This window comes from Xenopus laevis, chromosome 2S (assembly GCF_017654675.1).
Source record: "Xenopus laevis strain J_2021 chromosome 2S, Xenopus_laevis_v10.1, whole genome shotgun sequence".
In the NCBI taxonomy this organism is placed as follows: domain Eukaryota; kingdom Metazoa; phylum Chordata; class Amphibia; order Anura; family Pipidae; genus Xenopus; species Xenopus laevis.
The window spans coordinates 76,503,750-76,523,135 of NC_054374.1; the positions used below are offsets into that span (position 1 = coordinate 76,503,750).

General features: G+C 37.7%; 1 protein-coding gene across 1 annotated transcript in view; it reads left to right on the forward strand.

The window, feature by feature from the left end:
- LOC121400602 overlaps positions 1 to 19,386 on the forward strand; it is a 28,266-nt gene continuing 8,880 nt past the window's right edge. The window contains exons 1-8 of the mRNA XM_041584016.1: positions 1 to 91; positions 1,246 to 1,422; positions 4,932 to 4,988; positions 5,697 to 5,784; positions 7,185 to 7,375; positions 10,289 to 10,412; positions 11,231 to 11,339; positions 18,115 to 18,351. Of these exons, the coding sequence (XP_041439950.1) occupies positions 1,348 to 1,422; positions 4,932 to 4,988; positions 5,697 to 5,784; positions 7,185 to 7,375; positions 10,289 to 10,412; positions 11,231 to 11,339; positions 18,115 to 18,351 (881 nt within the window). The 5' untranslated portion in view covers positions 1 to 91; positions 1,246 to 1,347. The remainder of the gene's footprint in view (positions 92 to 1,245; positions 1,423 to 4,931; positions 4,989 to 5,696; positions 5,785 to 7,184; positions 7,376 to 10,288; positions 10,413 to 11,230; positions 11,340 to 18,114; positions 18,352 to 19,386) is intronic.

Here is a 19,386-nt window from a genome sequence, read left to right on the forward strand (position 1 = left end):
TGATCTAGAGGTTTAACCAGCTTTCTAACCATCTGCAGGAGTCGCATTTGTTTTCAGAAATTGCGAAGACAGGAAAATGTCTGCAGAATAGGTACGTACACTAGAGACCATGTTGTACTGGTATGTTCTAAAGTTTACACTGGATCTTCAGTTTACCTGCTGTTACTTTTAAGTATATTATATTGTTTCATTTACAGTAAGTGCTTCATTATGTAGATCTACAGGCTTTTGATAGCACTTAAAGTCCTTAATTTGCTTCTTATTTTGTTCTATGCTTTACTGTATAATTTGACAGCAAGGCAACTGTGCCTCTATTGTACAGATATTTGACCTATTACCCAGAATGATTTGGACCTAGGGGCTGGGGCTTTCTGGATAAGATATCTTTCCATAATTTGAATCCACATACCTTAAATCTGCTAAATATTAAACATTAAGGAGGTTATTATTAATAAAAGTCCGAATGCCAAAAACTCAAATTTTTGGAGATTAAATATACTCCAAGGATGGAAAAAGTCTGAATTTGAAAATCCGGCATCTCAACCTGCAGATATTGTATATATGTCAATAGAAGAGGTCCCTATCCTATTTGAAAGTTTCTGTGGTCCTGCGCTGGAATGAACCTGAAAATCCAACTATTTCTGACTTTTTGGGGGAAAATCTGAAAAATTATGGCTTTTTGGGAAAAAAAGCCGAAAAAAATTAGGGCCATATCGGGAAAAAACTCATAAAAAATCGTACGATTTGGATTTTCGCTACATTAGCCGGAAAATCCAACTATTTCGGACTTTTTTGGGGAAAATTTGAAAAATGATGGCTTTTTGGGAAAAAAAACGAAAAATTAGAGCCATATCGTGAAAAAACTCGTACGATTTGGATTTTAACTAGATTTTTTTGTGTTCGTCCCTGATCAGAGTAAATTGTGCTTTTTAATAATAAATTGTGGATTCTAGTTTGGTCGGACTTTTTTTTATTAAAATAATGAGAAAAATTTGGATTTTGAGAAGTAAAGCCCTAAATGAACCCAGTGGGATTCATGCAGCTTAGTTACCATAAAGTGCAAGGTACTGTTTTATTATTACAGAGAAAAAGGAAATCATTTTAAAAATCATTTTAAAAATGTGAATTATTTGATTAAAATGTAATCTATAGGAGATGGCCTTGTAATTCAAATCTTTCCGGATAATTGGTTCTGGATAACAGATCCCATACCTGTACGTCTAATACATTTTTTTTATGTCTCAGAAGCCTACATGTGGAACCTGTGTCTGTTTCTGCCAGTGCTAGGGTAAATGTTTCCTCCAGAACTCTATTGATTTGGTTCTTTGGAATGAAGGATTTGGCAGTATGGACGTCACACAACTCCTGACCTCTGTGAAAAATTCATTCTGCAAAATCTTCAACATCTGCAATTTGGCATGGGTCAGTGATATTTTATCCCACTTCTTTAAATTACTGTAAATGTTTAGGTACATGCTAGAGAATGTGATGGGATTGGCCTAGAAGGAAGGGCCTTGATCAACAATTTCATTTACCCTTAACTTTAAAGGGATACTGTCATGGAAAAACATGTTTTTTCCAAAATACATCATTTAATAGTGCTGCTCCAGCAGAATTGTGCACTGAAATCCATTTCTCAAAAGAGCAAACAGATTTTATTATATTCAATTTTGAAATCTGACATTGGGCTAGACATTTTGCCAGTTTCCCAGCTGCCCCAGTCATGTGACTTGTGCCTGCACTTTAGGATGGAATTACTTTCTGGCAGACTGTTATTTCTCCTACTTAATGTAACTGAATGTGTCTCAGTGGGACTTGGCTTTTACTATTGAGTGCTGTTCTTAGACCTTCCAGGGAGCTGTTATCTTGTGTTAGGAAGCTGCTATCTTGTTACCTTCCCATTGTTCTGTTGTTTGGCTGCTGGGGGGGGGGGGAGGAAGGGGGTGATATCATTCCAACTTGCAGTACAGCAGTAAAGAGTGACTGAAGTTTATCAGAGCACAAGTCACATGACTGGGGGCAGCTGGGAAATTGACAATATGTCTAGCCCCATGTCAGATTTCAAAATTGAATATAACAAAATCTGTTTTGTTTTGAAAAATGGATTTCAGTGCAGATAATTTGCTGGAGCAGCACTATTAACTGATGCGTTTTGGAAAAAACATGTTTTCCCATGACAGTATCCCTTTAAAGGAAGTGCATCTTAGTATTGACTTTTTACAGTGTGTAGATATTTTAAGGCATTTATTTTTTTAATATGTTTAATGGAATTATTTCCCTTCCGTTCTGCCTTAAATTTAAATGCTATTTGCTTAAAGGACCAGTAACATCAAAAAAATTTTAAAAAAAATTCGTTAGTATACAACGAAAAAAACACACCAAGACGAATTAAACTTTAAATAGCAAAGCCTTTATTAAGAAATAACTTACTGAAATTCCACTTCCGCTCCTCTTCAGAAACGGCGAGACGGCGACCATCCATTCTACGGCGTTTGATTTCTCCTCCCTTGCTGTTTCTCCTCCATGACAGCTGTTCTCTGACCCGATCTCCTTCTCTTCTTCATCCTCCGTCCTCCCAGGTGTCCAACAGCAGCAGTAGGAAGGCATTTGTGTGTCACGACCCCGTTTTGTTTCACTGATCGCTCTGCCATTCATCTCGCCCATCGGATCCCATTCATGGACAGCTGCTGCCCGTTTAACAATCGTGCAAATTGTTTATTGATCATTAAAAAAAGGTTATTGTAAGCGGGGACTGTTTAACCCGACCCCCTGCACATAAACCACTCGCTGGGGTCGGCTGGGCTCATTTATTCCTTACAGATCCGCAACCCGAATGAATGGCAGAGCGATCAGTGAAACAAAACGGGGTCGTGACACACAAATGGACAAACACGGGTCAGGGGAAGAGGTCACAAATAATGAAGCCGCCGCTCATTTAATTTCAAAGCGGCCGTGGGCGTGAACGGAGGTGTCGGTAAGCGGAGATAGGAGCTGTGGTCGGACTCCTAAAGTTGCATTGGCCCTTTTGCCCGGCCGGAGTTGGCAGCGCAGGAAGTATAGGCAGGGGTTCTGCCTCGGCTTCCCCACAAGCTGCACGTCCATGGAGATCCTAGGAAGGCGACCCCCATACCGCTGCTGCTGGGCTCTAGATACACGGCGATTCCATGGCGCAGGACTCAGCGGATGTATAAGTACCGGTTCAGCTCGGCTCCCCCGCAGGCTGCACGCTCGTGTCTGCACTCCTCTACCCTACTGCACCTTTTGTAGAGACATTGGGGAGGCTACCCACATCGCCTTCCTACTGCTGCTGTTGGACACCTGGGAGGACGGAGGATGAAGAAGAGAAGGAGATCGGGTCAGAGAACAGCTGTCATGGAGGAGAAACAGCAAGGGAGGAGAAATCAAACGCCGTAGAATAGATGGTCGCCATGTCGCCGTTTCTGAAGAGGAGCGGAAGTGGAATTTTAGTAAGTTATTTCTTAATAAAGGCTTTGCTATTTAAAGTTTAATTCGTCTTGGTGTGTTTTTTTCGTTGTATACTAACGAATTTTTAAAAAAATTTTTTTGATGTTACTGGTCCTTTAAAGAAGTCATGACAGACAACTTCAGTCTAATCTTACATTTTTACTGTTATTACTATATATATATTTTTTTTTACTTTTCATTCTGTTCAGGCCCTCTACAATTCATTCTCCAATCAGGCATTCAAACCACTGTCTGTCACTGACTGCTAATAAAAGGGCAGATTTTAGACTGGTGTTGTCTGCCTGATAAACTGGTATATACTGTATATACCGCAGTGTATATCATGGGAATTGACCTAAATACTTTTAAATGTTGAGCTACCCATGCATTAAAAGATCTGCATGCAGTTATGTATAAAACAGATCTCCAAAACATAGCTACTATATACTTACCGTACATTGAGTTTTAGCTGCTGTTTCTTCATTGCCATAAATGAACAATAATCTTTTGTTTTGTTTATTGAACAGAAGTAACATATATGAACTCATTCACAAGCACATAGTTTATTCATTTACTGTTCATATGTAATAATCTTGTTTGGTTCGTTCTCCTTTCCTACTGAGTATATGCAATACCTTCCTTGTGGTAGGTCTTAGTACAGCACCCTTGGTTCACTACAGTTCCTGCATCCAATGTAGATATGCTAGTATGGTCTAATGCCATGATGCTTTTATCTCTTTGTCTTATTATTGAAAGGATAACAATGTACAAATTGGTTTAAATATATGTAGGTTCAAGTAGACTTGGCTTGCACATTCCTTTAAAAGAAAACCATTTTGCAATGTAGGCAGTTAAGCAGGCCTGAGATATTGGCACTGTGCTTTACTCTAGCTTGATTGCTTCAGTTCAGCATATACAACATTGTTTTTTTTAATAAGCTGCAAGGATAAAATTATTCAAGTGTTTCCTTGAACTACAGTTACTTCTTTAAAAATATCTTCTTGGAATAACACCCATACGGCCAACAAACTAGAGAGAAAAACACGTGGATTCCTTTTGCATAGCTGGCCTCTGTGCTAAACTATTCATTGTTCATTGTTTTTCTTATACACAAATAACTATAAAGGTCAAACATTGCTTCTGGCAACAACCAAGATGATTATCAGTGTTCACTCGTCAGTTGGTTTCAAAAATAGCAATAACACAAATTTTGTCAACATATTTTTTATCAACAAATTAGTGTCTCCTTCATGAATTAACCTATTGATGGCTTGTCCTGTTTAGAAGGAGAATAAAGTGCCTAATAATACTGCATATGTTACAATTGTATTTTAAGACATTTAATAATTTCATGATACTTGGTACTTGAGTTGGTTCAGAAGATATATTTTAAAAAAAAATATCTTATATAATATTTTCTTAAACTGCATTTCCTCCTATTCATATTTCTTTATTTTTCTTTCTAGAGCCCAAGGTTTTGGTATAAAACATCCCAGCAGCTTGTACTGCAGTTCACCCAAGAGGTAATCAGATGACGCCTTTACATTTTGGGGAAGGTACATCAGAATGATGGTCTAGCTGCATATTGTTTAGGGCTCATAGTAGACCCAGCTCATACTCATCCTGTCCATCCTGCTGGCAGTATTTCGCAAGCACCCCCTCATGCTTCCACAGCTGATTGCTGGCTACCTACCCCCCACCGCTCTCTGCCATTGGTCACTTACATGATCATTTCTCCACCTGTAATTTACTTATTAACCTCCTCTAATTTGTACACCCATCCCGTTGTACCCTAGGTAGATACTTACTCTGCCTACCCCTATTACCAGCCCTGCCAGGGAGTTTCTGACACTATGAGAAAGGTAGTACAGGATTTGTTCCTCATCTACTCAATAAATATTAAAACTAGGCAAAATCACTATAGCTATAAAACTCAGATTTCCCATGCAAACCCCCTTTAAAAAGTAAGATCTGTGTATTATATCTACTAATCTATCTATCTATCTGTCTGTCTATCTATCTATACATCTATCATCTACTGTATCTATCTATATCTATCTATCTATCTATCATCTATCTATCTATCTATCATCTATCTATCTATCTATCTATCTATCTATCTATCTATCTTTCTATCTCCTTTATTGAATGTCACCAGTTATTCCCCGGTGGTACATAAGAAGATACCTTATATACAAGCTGCAATGTATTCACAAACATCTACTCTATAGATAACATCTGCCCTGAGTCAACTGGAAGAAGCTAGTACACAGAAACATGGGAATGGTCTATCTCTGAGCAAGAACCCTCAGAATACAGGTATTTATCCAAGGAAATAATAATTTGCAGTACCCTAACCATAAAATATTGTCAGGTTTGGAATATGAGTACAGGAAGATAAAGCCTGAAGCTCCACCTCCCATTCTGCAGAATAAAACTTAATTAAAGACAATCAATGATATATAGTAATATTGACAACGATTGCCCCATTCTAGAAACAGATAGCAGGCAATTAAAGGTTTGTTTTTGTTATTCTAACAGCACTATACCAGAAAAGGTACTTTGGTGCTTTCTTATTTTTATTTGATTAGGAGATAATTATTTCTATGATTTACTAGCCTGAGAAACCTTCTGTGCCTGTTACCTCAGAAAAGAAAATAACCCTAGGAATATGTGCTGTTCAAATGTGGACCTGAATATGATATTCTTTAAGCAGAACTAATCCCATTGTATTTATAGGATCATGACAGAAAAATAGCAGAAGTCTGTTGGTTGACCAGAGAAGTTTTAACTGCTCAGTTAGAAAAAGTTATGCCTTCTACCAGGGCAAAATATTTCATTTATAGGCGACAGCATACATTTTGTAAATCAAAAGTGCCTCAATGCATGAATTCATCTATAAATTAAAATTGTTTTTTCTTATCCAAGCATGTAATTTCAGATAACCTCATTACGTTACTTGACCACAAGAGAGTTAGCATTCTTGTTTAGAATCCAAATCCTTGAAACATCTAGTTACTAGCATTGTCTAATAGAGGGTTAAATGAAATGACATGTGGCACACGGCTAGAAATTTGTGTGAGTGCCCTCTAAATTGGATGGCCAAATTGCAGTGATCAGACTTAATAGACTTGGCAGAGGTAGAGTGAAGTTCAGTCTGCACATTTCTGAAGTAGGAGATGGTCTGTAATATACACTAAAATTGGTCAATGCCTGGATGATCGGAGTGCTGCGCCAATGAGGCGAGTTGAGAAACTCACCTCAGGTGACAGCACCCCACAAGTTGCCAGAGGTGGCAAAAAGCTGCTTGAGCTGAATTGCTGGAGTGAAAGCTGTCTCAGGGCATCAGAGGGTCAAGAATTGTGGATGATCACACCAGAGTTAAAACTGCCAAATCACTGAAAAGCACAGAAGAGTATTCAGTTCTAGTGGAGTAACTAAAGAGGAAGCAAAGCCTGTGGCTACCGATGGTGGGGCCTGTGGATGACATGTGACATACACAAAATCCAAAAATATTTTTTTTGCATCTTGCCAGTTACTTATGATTTTTTTTGCGCTGCGAGTGACCTGTGGATCTTTGCTCGTCCCAGGTGATTTTAGTGCGTGGGATGAACTTAGGCCACGAAAAAAAATTTTCAGGGGGTAATGGGTCCCAACAATTAAGCCATTTTTCAGTTCGACAAAATTAACATAAAGGTTAATTTGACTTCTGATCATAGAAGGAGATCATAGAGAGGAGCTAAGAGCAGAATTGAGATGGTTACAGGACATCAGCATCTCATCTATCAGGAGGCTCCAAAGGGTTGAGGAACAGATGGAAAAGCTTGAATCTGAGCTGTGCAAGGAGAAGGAAGAGTGGAACACAAAATACCATGAGCTGATGGCAGAACAACATATTGTAAAAGTACAGGTAATAGCAAAATCAATGTGCAGGTACTATCAACTATGTTTGTTATTAAACAAAAAAGGAGTAACGCGACTACAACAAACATACTGGGGGGGTAATTTATCAACACCGGGCAAATTTGCCCATGAGCAGTAACCTATGGCAACCAATCAAATTGCTGCATGGTTTTTCTTGCAGCTGGCTTTAAAAAGCTATCCACTGATTGGTTGCTATAGGTAATTGCCATGGGAAGTTTGTCCAGTGTTGGAAAATGAGCCCCACAGTTTTATAAGTACAAAACAGGCGGCAAGGACTGAAATAATATTCTCAGGTGAAAATGAAAGTACAGGTTATGGACATAAACACCGTTATTTATAGTACATTAGAGAGACATACAGTATACTGATGTACTGGTAGGAAAATGAGATTTTTATGATAGCTTGCAAAAAAAAAAAAAAGTGCAAAGAGTGCAAAAATGAGATGCATAAATGCATATAGCTGGGATGACTTTAATTAAGGCAGAGTAGGACATGCCTATATGAGACACATGTTTGTAGAAATACCTCTCTTAGGTAAAAGCAGGAGTTTAACTATTAGCAGAGTTAAAGGGACGCTGTCATTATTTTTATGGTGTGATTTTAAATACTATATTACACTGGACCAATAGCCTCTTAATGTGTATAATGTATTTATGGCTAAAGTTTTACTGTCTCTCATCATACTTAATGCATTTGGGATGTCAATACCCTCTGCCTCTCACTGTATGTACTGTGCTTTTAGCCTAAAGCAGAGCAGTGGCAGCAGCATAAAAAAGTAAAGCACTGCGTATCTTGACAGCGCTATATAAATAAATGATGATGATAGGGCTCCTATCAGTTCAGGCAGCTGAATCCTTCAGAAGGAGCTGATATTGTGTTACCTACCCATTGTTCTGTTGATTGGCTGCTGAGGGGGAAGCAGTGCAGTATTAAAGGAAGACTAAAGTTTATCAAAGCACAAGTCACAAGACTGAGGGCACTTGAAAAAGTACGAATATAACTTGCAACATTAAATATAAAAAAATCTATTTGCTGTATTAAAAAAAAGGTTTTGTTACAGGATTCTGATTTAGGAGCTCTGTTAACTGGTGCATATTTCCCTGTGACAGGATAAATAGTTTAGACCAGAGGTGTCCAAAAAGTAGATCGGGATATACCAGTAGACCTTTAGTTGGTGATCAGTAGAGCTCAAGACACTGTCAACAAACAGCTTGACTAAATCACCCTTCTGTTTTATTCTTTTCATTCAGATATTTATTCTGCTAAGGTTACATAAGAAATAGTTGTTTTTTAAATATAGTAATATAAATTCTCTTATAAACCAATATCATTTTCCATAGAACATAATGCCAACAGTGATAATTTGCAGATCATAATAGGACAACATCACTAAAAATAGACCCTGCATTAGTAAAGTATGGGCACTCCTGGTTTAGACTTAGTAGTAACTGGTTGCAGTCTAGGTGGGATAACATAACATATGTATGAGTGTTGGGGTAATTGCTTGAGTAAAGGGGTGGAACTGGGCAGTATTGTGAACATCAAAAATATGGCTGTGATATTATGATTAAAATAGGAAGTCAGTGTGCTGGATCAATATGGTTATGAGCTTGGCATAGTCATTGTAAAAGGTGGAGTAGAAACGGGTAAAAAGGGCGCTGGCTGTTTTAGGAGAGAATGACCAGAGATATGTGTACATAAATAGATATAGGGGTAAATTTACTAAGAGGCGAAAATTCGCCAGCAACGGCTTTGCAGCCATCGCAAAAATTTGCTCAGACAACGCTAATTTACTAAAATGCAAAGTTGCGTCCAGGGCGCAAAACGCTGGCGAATTTTCGCTAGCATTACTTCGGCAATCAAAGCGAAGATGCGCCAAGGTTCAATTATGCCTAGTGCTACTTCTTTAGAGGTCTTCACTCAGGCTAATTTGCATACGGCAGGAAAATATAAAGTTGAATGGATGTATATGTTGCAGCAAATACATTACATAACACAAGTCAGGGAACCTTAATAAAAGAAAATAAAGTTGTTACAATGCCCTACACATGAGCCTAGTGTATAGTTTATGTGCCATATGTTAGAAAACGTACAGGGGAACCCCGTCACCCAAAAAAAAATTTTAAGGACTTTTGCAGGCTATCACTCTTTTTTTTGCGACTTAAAAACTTTTTCCACTAAAAGTATGATGTAAGTAACAGAAGGTTGAGGAAGATCTATGCATTCCAATGCACATTGCCTGGTCTGAGCTGGCGAAGGCAAGTCTGACGAAAGAGGTAACGTTCAGTTCAGGGAATTTGCAGAGTAACTTCCATTCGACAGATCGATAATTTGCCTTCCGATAGAGTGTGAATGACCGCTAGCGTCTGTCTCTTTCGCTAGCAAAGTTACGCCTACGCCTGTTAGTCACTTCGCCCTTTAGTAAATCTGCTCCATAAAGATGGGCAGAGGAGAATGCATTCTATGATCGCTTGAAATGAATCCTGCCCCAAAATATCATGCTTGAATTCTTAGCAGTCATTTGCATTACTTAGAAAAAACATTCTAAGAAAATATATTCTGTGAAGGCTTTTACAATGTATTCATTGGTAACATTTGCAAACATCTATTACCCTAATATGAATTGTGGCGACATTAGCAGTTTAATTTACAAGTATTTGAGATCTGTTGTACAGACTGTTCTACTTGCAGATACTAGACAGCGTTATCAAAATATAACAGCAATCATCGAAACTACTTTTTACTTTAATTTTTTTAAAAAAAAGCTTTTCTTCTCCTATACACAATATAATACTTATGGCACCAACATTTTCAACTGTTTCATTTAATATTTTTGCCACCTTCATTAGCTGCTATTTTCTGAGACCTTTTAAAACTTTTTTCATGACTGCGGTTGCAGAACAGCATTATAAAAATAAAAGACACCCAAAGACTAGAAAGTAAGATGGACGTTCCTGCTGATGCTACCAATGGAGACATGAAATGCATGAAAGATGTTAGACAAGCAATAAGTAAAGAAGTAGGTAAGTACATTTTGCTCTGCAGAGAATACTAAGAAAATAAGGTCTGTAAAGCGATTGTAGCATACAGAGTAGAATTTTCCATGGAATCTGGATACTTACTGTACATATTCATTTCATTGGTTAATTAAAATGTTTGTGGTTATGTCACATTCTGTGTAAGGCTTCTTTGAATATTTATAGTGTTGTACTGTTATATACTAAATTGGGAAATATTAATCACATAGTCTGGGTGTTTACTCTTAGTTATATAGTGCCTGAGTCGAACAATTGTTGCTGTTGTCTCATTTATGTTTTAACTTATTTAAAGGAGAAGGGAAGCTACCGAAGCAGTTTATTGCCAATTGATTAACCACAATAGTGCAAGCTATAACACTACATTTATTCTGCAGAATGCTTTACCATACCTAAGTGAACAGCTCTAGAAGTTCTCTCTGTTTGTTTTGGACAACAGCTGCCATATTAGCTTATTGTGATAGTGCTTCCTTCCTGAGACTCTCCCTTATCACCCATACCTCTGGCTCAAATTACAACAGGGAGGGGAGGAGGGAAAAGGGAGGAGGAGAGGGAGAGAGAAGCAAACTGAGCATGCTCAAGCCCTAGCCCTGTAGGTTTATGCTGAAAACAGGAAGTCTGATACAGAAGCCCATATATACACAACAAAAGGAAAGAAATGCTGTTTTTCTTTTGGCATGGGACTCAGAGCAGCATTACTTTGAGGGTTTACTGGTGTATTTATATAGACCTTTCTGATAAAGCTTACTTAATTTTAGCCTTTCCTTCTTCTTTATTTAAATGGTCTATTTATATTTTATTATTAGGTGAGCATGAAATTCAGCCTTCAACAGATGGCACAAGATCTTCAGAAGGGCTTTCCTCTCTTACCTCCTGCTTATGCAGATCAAGGTTCGCATGTACTAACCTTGTCAGGTAGGTAGAATATTTCTCTGTGAGCCTGATTATGACTAAAGGGCAATTAAGATCATTAATGTCTGCATGCAGTGGGGTGCCAACAAAATAAGGACAAACAAAGGAGAACTGACCAAAGAAAGCGGCTATTAATATGGTTGCAGGTCTTAGTGGACAAAGGAAAGGACAGTGCAAGTACAGAATGTGTGTGAGGATTTTTGTCTGGACAATTAAGCTATCCAGCGTGTTAGATGTAAAGTTTAAACCAAGTTACGCCACTTCTTCTACTGTGTAAATAATACTAGAGGCACTAACACTGCAACTGAACTTAGATGTAAATATTTCATTGCAAAAATTGCAAAAATGTAACATACTAATGTGTTAACTAGAAAAGCTTAAGTCAAGATACTTCCCGCAGCAAGCCATTGTGTTGAAATGTTGTTACTAACAAGAATTTGTGTACTCATTTTTCAAGGTTTCTATGATAATAATGTTTTGCAAATATTTAGTTGGTAACCAAGTATGTGTGCCGAGTGTGACTGTAAGGTGCTCCTAGTGAAAGAAAGTCAGAAGATTATGTAATATGTTCAGTACAGGTATGATAAATATTATATGGGTGCTTGGTATTTCGGGTTTTCTGGATAAAGTTTTTTTTTTCAGAAATTGGATCACCATACTGAAAATGTAAAGTTTGGTGATACCTTTGATTGGCTAACTGGATAAGTAATAATTGCAAGCTTTTGGAGCACACGGGCCCCTTTGTCAGGCAAAATACAAATGAAAGCTGGAAAGGCACATTATATACACTGTTAAATCACTGAAAAAGGGTTTATGGGCAATAAATTAGAATGTTACAGATAGACAGAGATAACTTGAAGAGATAATAAAAGTAATTAGGGTGGGTTGTAAATAGTCCATGGGGTCTGGATTCAATCAGGTCACATAGTTTGAACTAGACCAAGACAGAATAGGGTAAGGTTTACATAACAGTGTACAATTAGAAATTGGATAAGAAAAAAAGTAAGGATAAAGGTAAGGGTTCCACTGAGTGGGATAACATATGGAATCAGAACTTATCCACTTCACATGTCCATACCACACTGTAACAAATAAACTACAAACAGGAATTGTGACCGGTAAGGATAAGACAATATTTCAGCCCAGATATTGATAAGCCCCCAAGGGTGAGCACTTTAGCTTTAGTCAAGGAAGCAAACACTAGTACAGTCAGCACCTTGTTTTGAGGTGAAGTCACCATACTGTAAGGCTACTAAAAACATTTAAACATTAAATAAACTCAATAGGATTGTTTTGCCACCAATATGGATTTTGCTAGCTTCGTTAGGATCAAGTACAATGCACTGTTTCATTATTAAAGAGAAACTCTGCCTGTAGAACTTCCATTTGCAGAAACATTAAAATACTTTTTTTCTCACCATAGTATGACTGGTGCCCAGACACAGATTTTGCTTACCCTTTTCTTCCACTAGGGCGCGCTGTTTGAGCATCAATTTAAGTTGATAGTTACATCCAGGCAGTGCAAGCAAATGTTTATATAGAACTGTGCTGCAGTTTGCAAAGTGGAAAAAAATTAACGAACTTGCTTATTTGCTAATATAGGAGGACGTTTGCATCAGTGTGAGTTACCCATAGTAACAAATCAAACATTTGCTTATCTGCTGAGTACACTATACTTCGCTAATTGCTATCCATAATAAAGACATGAAATACATTTGCTTATGCATAATACAGACATTTAATTCTGACCAATTTTACAGTATAAATTAATTTGGAAAAAAATAATGTTTTAAAGTTATTTAAACATTAAATTGCTATGGAATGTAGTATTTTCAATTCTCTGTACTGCTGGTACTCTTAAAACAATGCAGAAGGGCACTGGAATCTTTGCTGGAGAAAAACTGACTCAGTGATTTACTGAAATACAATTTTAATGATTAATAAAATAAAAACCGACAAAACTAGAATCCACAATTTACCATTGTTCAGTTGTTGAGTTAACTTTTAGTATGATGTAAAGTGTGATATTGTGAGACAACTTGCAATTGGTTTTCATTTTTTATTATTTGTGGTTTTTGAGTTATTTAGCCTTTTATGCAACAGCTATGCAGATTGCTATTTAAACAAATTACCCTAGCAACCATTCACTGATTTGAATAAGAGACTGATATATGAATAGGGGAGGACCTGAATAGAAATATGAGTAATAAAAAAAGAACAATAATAGAACATTTGTAGCCTTACAGAGCATTTGTTTTTAGATGGGGTCAGCAGCCCCATTTGAGGACTGGAAAGAATCAGAAGAAAACGGCAAATAATTAAAAATGAAAAGATTAAGAATACATTTTAAAGACCAATTGAAAAGTTGCTTAAAATTGGCAGTTCTATAACATACTAAAAGTTAACTGAATGGTGAACTACCCCTTTAAAGAAAGAATTCCTTTTTTCATGTTTTTAACTGTATTTTTATTTGCATTAAAAGATAAGTGGTGCATCTTCATAACAGCACAATACAAGTTAGTTTGGATGGCATGTAGTATATACATGGGATCAGTTCTACAACACATCAATTGAACATCAGTAGTTACATTATGTGATACCGTTTAGTGCTCCAGCTCTCCTCCCTAGATGGGAATCCCATTGTCTTGCTTCCCTTCCACTTTGGGTCAATAAGACCAGTATAAAAGCCCTCGTACCCCGAGCCTGTTATACTTATTTGTGGCAATAAATATTCCCCATAAACCAATCCTCTTCAGATTCTAATTAAAAGCCATGTGCTAATGCTGTTAGGTATTCCATCCTTCTTATGTATTCTATTGTATTCTATGTATTCTATTTGTTAGGTCCCTCAAGGATGGAGGTAATCTGCAGAATGCTTTACCATACTTTACCATACATGAGTAAACAGCTCTAGACACTGTCTCTGTTTGTTTAGGATAGCGGCTGCCATATAAGCTTGGTGTGACATCACTTCCTGCCTGAGTCTCTCCCTGCTCACTTACAGCTCTGAGCTCAGATTACAGCAGGGATGGGAGGAGGGAGGTGGAGAGGAACAAACTGAGCATGCTCAAGCCCTGCCCTGGAGGTTTATGCTGAAAACAGGACGTCTGATACAGAAGCCCATGTGTACACAATTAAAGGAAAGAAATGCTGTGTTTCTTTTGACAGAGGACTCAGAGCAGCATTACTTTGAGGGTTTACTGGTGTATTTATATAGACCTTTCTGATAAAGCTTACTTAATTTTAGCCTTTCCTTCTCCTTTAAATCTTTTCCTATCTTTGCATATAGGGAATGGGTTTTTCCTCTATGGGATGGGAATTGAGTATTCCGTACAGTTGGGATTCAAATATATTTTTACTTTTTTCTTCTGTGGCTATTGACACATGTAGTGCATTTCAGTCAGCTGAAAAACACATTAAATGGCTGCAGCCCTGGATCTGGTGGTTTTCAGTCCCAATATGCTGATTGGTACTGTCACCTTCAGTGTCAACTGGTGGCAATTTTTCTGTCTTTTTTGTCTTTTTTAAAGCACCTCTTTAAGCTGCATTTGAATTGTAAAAAAGTACTAATTTTGCCCAGGTACAGTAACTCTCAACATTGTGCTTGTGAGTATATAGGCGGGAGGGGGAGCACTGTGGTGATCCCTTACCTGAGTCAACTACAAGAGTGCACTCAACCCATAATCAATATATTTAAGACAGAGACATTTTGTGCATACTGCTACTAAAAAATGCCTTACCCTTTAAACAACACAGGGATTGTTTGTCCATATATTGCAATATATTTAAGCTGGCCAACTACGTCAAAGTCATCCCATATCTGGCCAGTCCTACGCTTAATTTTCATCTGATTCATTAAGAATTCAATTGCTTAATTATACATTTTACAAAGGGACTAAGTTTTACCTGCAACTTACTAGCTGCTTTCAAAGTAAAACTCCCAAATTTGGCTGCCTTACCTGATACATATTACTCACATTCCCTGCTAAGTGGTAACAAATTTTGAAACCTTGCAGCTATACCATTGGTGATACACTATGGGAGTTTTCCCTTGTGTAATCTCTTTTTCTTTTTAAAATATCCACTAAAGGCTACTACCTCCTGTCTCTGCTACTATAATCCCTAAAGGTTTTATCATAAAGGGAATTTATCACCCCTAGCTGGTTTACAGGTTTACTGCTTTGCTAGTGAATGCTGTCAGAAGTTCCAAATAACTTTTTTGGGAAGGTGGAATATCAGTCTGATCACTAAGTGAGATTGAGGCATGGGGCTTTAAGCTTTAGTCACAGCACAGATGTGCAGCTCAGCGTAAGGGAGTTCTATGGAACTAAACTCTGAGTTTATTGGATTTGTGCCCTCTCAGGGCAAGGAGACATGGCAACTATAGCAAAAATCTCTCACAATGAGTATTATTGTTTAGCATTTGCCAAGGAAGACACAGAGCTCATTTTCTATGCTCTTGATTTGTAGGGGCTTTCTTTGGCTGGATAATGCAACCGTAACACAAAAAAGACCCATGTTTAATTATTAAACATTTCAGATTTTTTTTGAGCAATTAAAAAACTGTAACCATTTTAACCTGGAACCTTTCCAATGATTCAATTGGCAGATAAAAGTAATGGCACCAGTTATCAGCAGATCAGAACTCACTATAGCCTAATGAGTTCTATATCAAAGTTCCACCCATTAGGGCTATGCCTAAACATCAAACTAAATTCATTACAAAGTCTTCTTGTCACCATATTCGACAGGGCAATACAGTTTGCAAGTCACCTGTCGCCTGGTGAGGCCATGGTGAGGCGAACATGGTTGTGCATCTGTAAAATAAAATCCCTTCCTTTCTACTCTATGCAGGTGCAGTCAGGCGAAAATCCTGCACATGTGATGACTGAACATTGAATGTATCAAATAACAGTTCTAAATGTTAATATGTTTAGTTACCTGTACCAAAAGACACTGAGCAGCAGATAAATAATAAATTTCAGCACTGTATCTTAAAGGAAGACTCAACCCTAAAAACGAATATGGCTAAAAATGCCATATTTTATATACTGAACTAATTGAACCAGCCTAAAGTTTCAGCTTCTCAATAGCAGCAATGATCCAGGACTTCAAACTTGTCACAGTGGGTCACCATCTTGGAAAGTGTCTGTGACACTCACATGCTCAGTGGGCTCTGAGCAGCTGTTGAGAAGCTAAGCTTAGGGGTTGTTGCAAATTATCAAGATGAAAATGAGGTAGACCTGTAATATAAGCTGATGCTACAAGACTGATTATTAAATTCTGATGCTACTGTAGTTGCACTGGTTTCTGTGCTGCCATGTAGTAATTATCTGTATTACTTACTAATCAACCTTATATTGTGACATTTATATTCTATGTGTACTGTATGTTGTGAGTGGGTCCCTAAGCTCAGTAAGTGACAGCAGCACAGAGCATGTGCAGTGAATCAGCAGAAAAGAAGATGGGGAGCTACTGGGGCACGGATTTTTACTGCTAAAGGGCTGTGGTTGCCTTGACCTGGTAAAGAAGCCCAAAACATTATGTACAACATTTCTAGCCTACTTCTTTAGTTACGCTTTAGTTCTCCTTTAATGCGCAACACCCAAGTGGCACACCAACAGGTTTTACTTGCAAAATCAAATGTAAAAATGTGAGGCAATTAATAAAGATGTCTGAAATAGCTGCTTACACTAAGGGGCAGATGTATTAAGGATCAAATTGAAAATCCGAATTCGAATTTTAATTTTTTCTTTGGTCAAAACTGTCAAATTCGACGAGGGAGTTATCCAAATTCAATTCAAATTATTTAAAAAAATTGAATTTGATTTTCAAGATTTATCTTACTTATCTTACTCAAATTCGCCACCTAAAAGCTTCCGAATTTCCATTTAAGTCAAAGGGAGAGGTCCAGGGATCAATTTGGAGATGTTTGCAACCTTCCTGACATTCAAGTTTTTTTCGGTGAAAAACTCGAATCGAGTTTGATCGAATTCGATTCAAATTTCCGTGTCATTTCAATTTTCGTTTTGTCCGATTTGGAAAAATTAGATTTTAATGATAAATTTAGCTTGGTCGAATTTATGGGAGTTTCGTGGAGTTTTAAAAAACATACATGAATTTGAAATTCAACCTTTGAATGTTCCTCTTAGTAATGAAAAAAATATGACTCAGATCTCTTTGCTGTTTGTCCTATCTTTCTTAATTTTAAGTTTTCATTTTTTATTATCTGAGGGTTTGAGTTAGCTTTTTATTCAGCAGCTCTCCAGTTTGAAATGTCAGCAATCTGGTTGTTAGGGTTGAAATTAACCTAGCAACCATGCACTGATTTGAATGAGAGACTGAAGTAGAAATGACATTACACTTGTAGCCTTAAAGAGCATTTGTTTTTTAGATGGGGTTAATGACCCCCAGTTGAGTCAGAAGAAATAGGTATTTGTTCAGAAACTATAAAAAAACAAATAAAAAAACAAAGGCCAAATGAAAAGTTACTTAGAATTAGCCATTCTATAACATACTAAAAGTTAACTTTTAGGTGAACCACCCTTTTAAGTATTGCAGTACTAATACACTGTACAATACACAAAGTACACATCCAAAAATGCACAAAATGAGATCTATAGGTGTGTCACATTATAGAATATAATGCCACCACTATTTAAAGTCTAATACTGAATGTAAATCGGTATGATTTGGGAGGAAACTACTGTACATAGATTCCATGGGTAAGGAAAACACTAACAGATTATTTTCTCCCTCTTTACGGCTCTCCTTCTAGAACCTATGCCTGGACAAACTCTAAGAATTTAAGTGTGTTTGTTCCTCGTTCCCCATTGGATCTGAAGATTGGGAGCAGGGTCAAGGTTCTTCTGCCATCAGGCAGAATTGGCACAGGAGGAGTGTGCACTATGGGATTGCTGCCCGAAAAGGCAGAACTGCAAGTGGGTGTGCACCTTGATGAACCAGAAAATCAGCAATGCAAAGTAGTAATTGAAGGGCAGCATTTATCTTCTGGGTAAGTTCCTCCCTAATAATACTTAAATCCAAAGGCAAACGAGGACAACTAAGTTTCCTAAGCCTGAATTATATTGTGACTTAACTTCATGAACAATGATCAAGCTGGACATAAAGGCTGATCCACTTCCATCCACTCTGTGTTATCAGTGCCCACAGGAGTGTATTTTATCATGAGAATGCAAAAGTATGCACTGAAATTCTCTCTTTGTGAGCAGTAAAACATGTATTTTAAAAGTGCACAAATATATGTTTAGGTAACCATACAAGGACAAACTCTATGGTTATTTGACTCTTGGGAATATTATGCAATTTGTCCACCCACGTGAAATAGATTTAAAGAGAGAGGTAGAGCTGTGTCTTTTCTTACTTCTGCATCTTCCAGGGCCAAAACCACCCTACAAAATAGGGGCATTGGTCGACAGAATTTTATTTACTCTGGACAGAAAAATATGGTCTATCCAAACAACCCCCCAAACCCCCAAGGTGTCATACGTAACCTAGATGGTTAGACAGGGCCACCATTAGAAATCACGGGGCCTCGTACAACAAAATTTTCGGGTCCCCTGGACAACCCGGAACCCAAGCCCCGCCCCAGATCCTGCCCACTCCACATCACAGTTACTAGACCACACAGACATCAGCGCTAAAAAAATGAACCCTCCATACACACAAGTTATAAAAAGCTATTGGGGACCAGGGCACCCCTATAAGTTAAAAAAAAATATTGGTGCCAGGGCCCCCCATAAAAGTTTTTTTTTAAAAAGCATTTGTGCCAGGGCCCCCCTTACAAGTTAAAAAAAAATGAGGGCCCTAAAGAATATTTTTTAAAAAAACCTTACCGCCAGGGCCCCCCTTACAAGTTAAAAAAAATTGGCGCCCCAAAGAATATATTCTAAAAAAACATTGGTGGCAGGGGCCTATAGAGTATTAAAATAATACATTGCCGCTTTGTGACTTCGGGACTTTTCGGCACTTCAGGACTTCAATTTCGGGTGTTTTCGTGACTTTGGGTGTTTTCGCCGCTTCTGGTCTT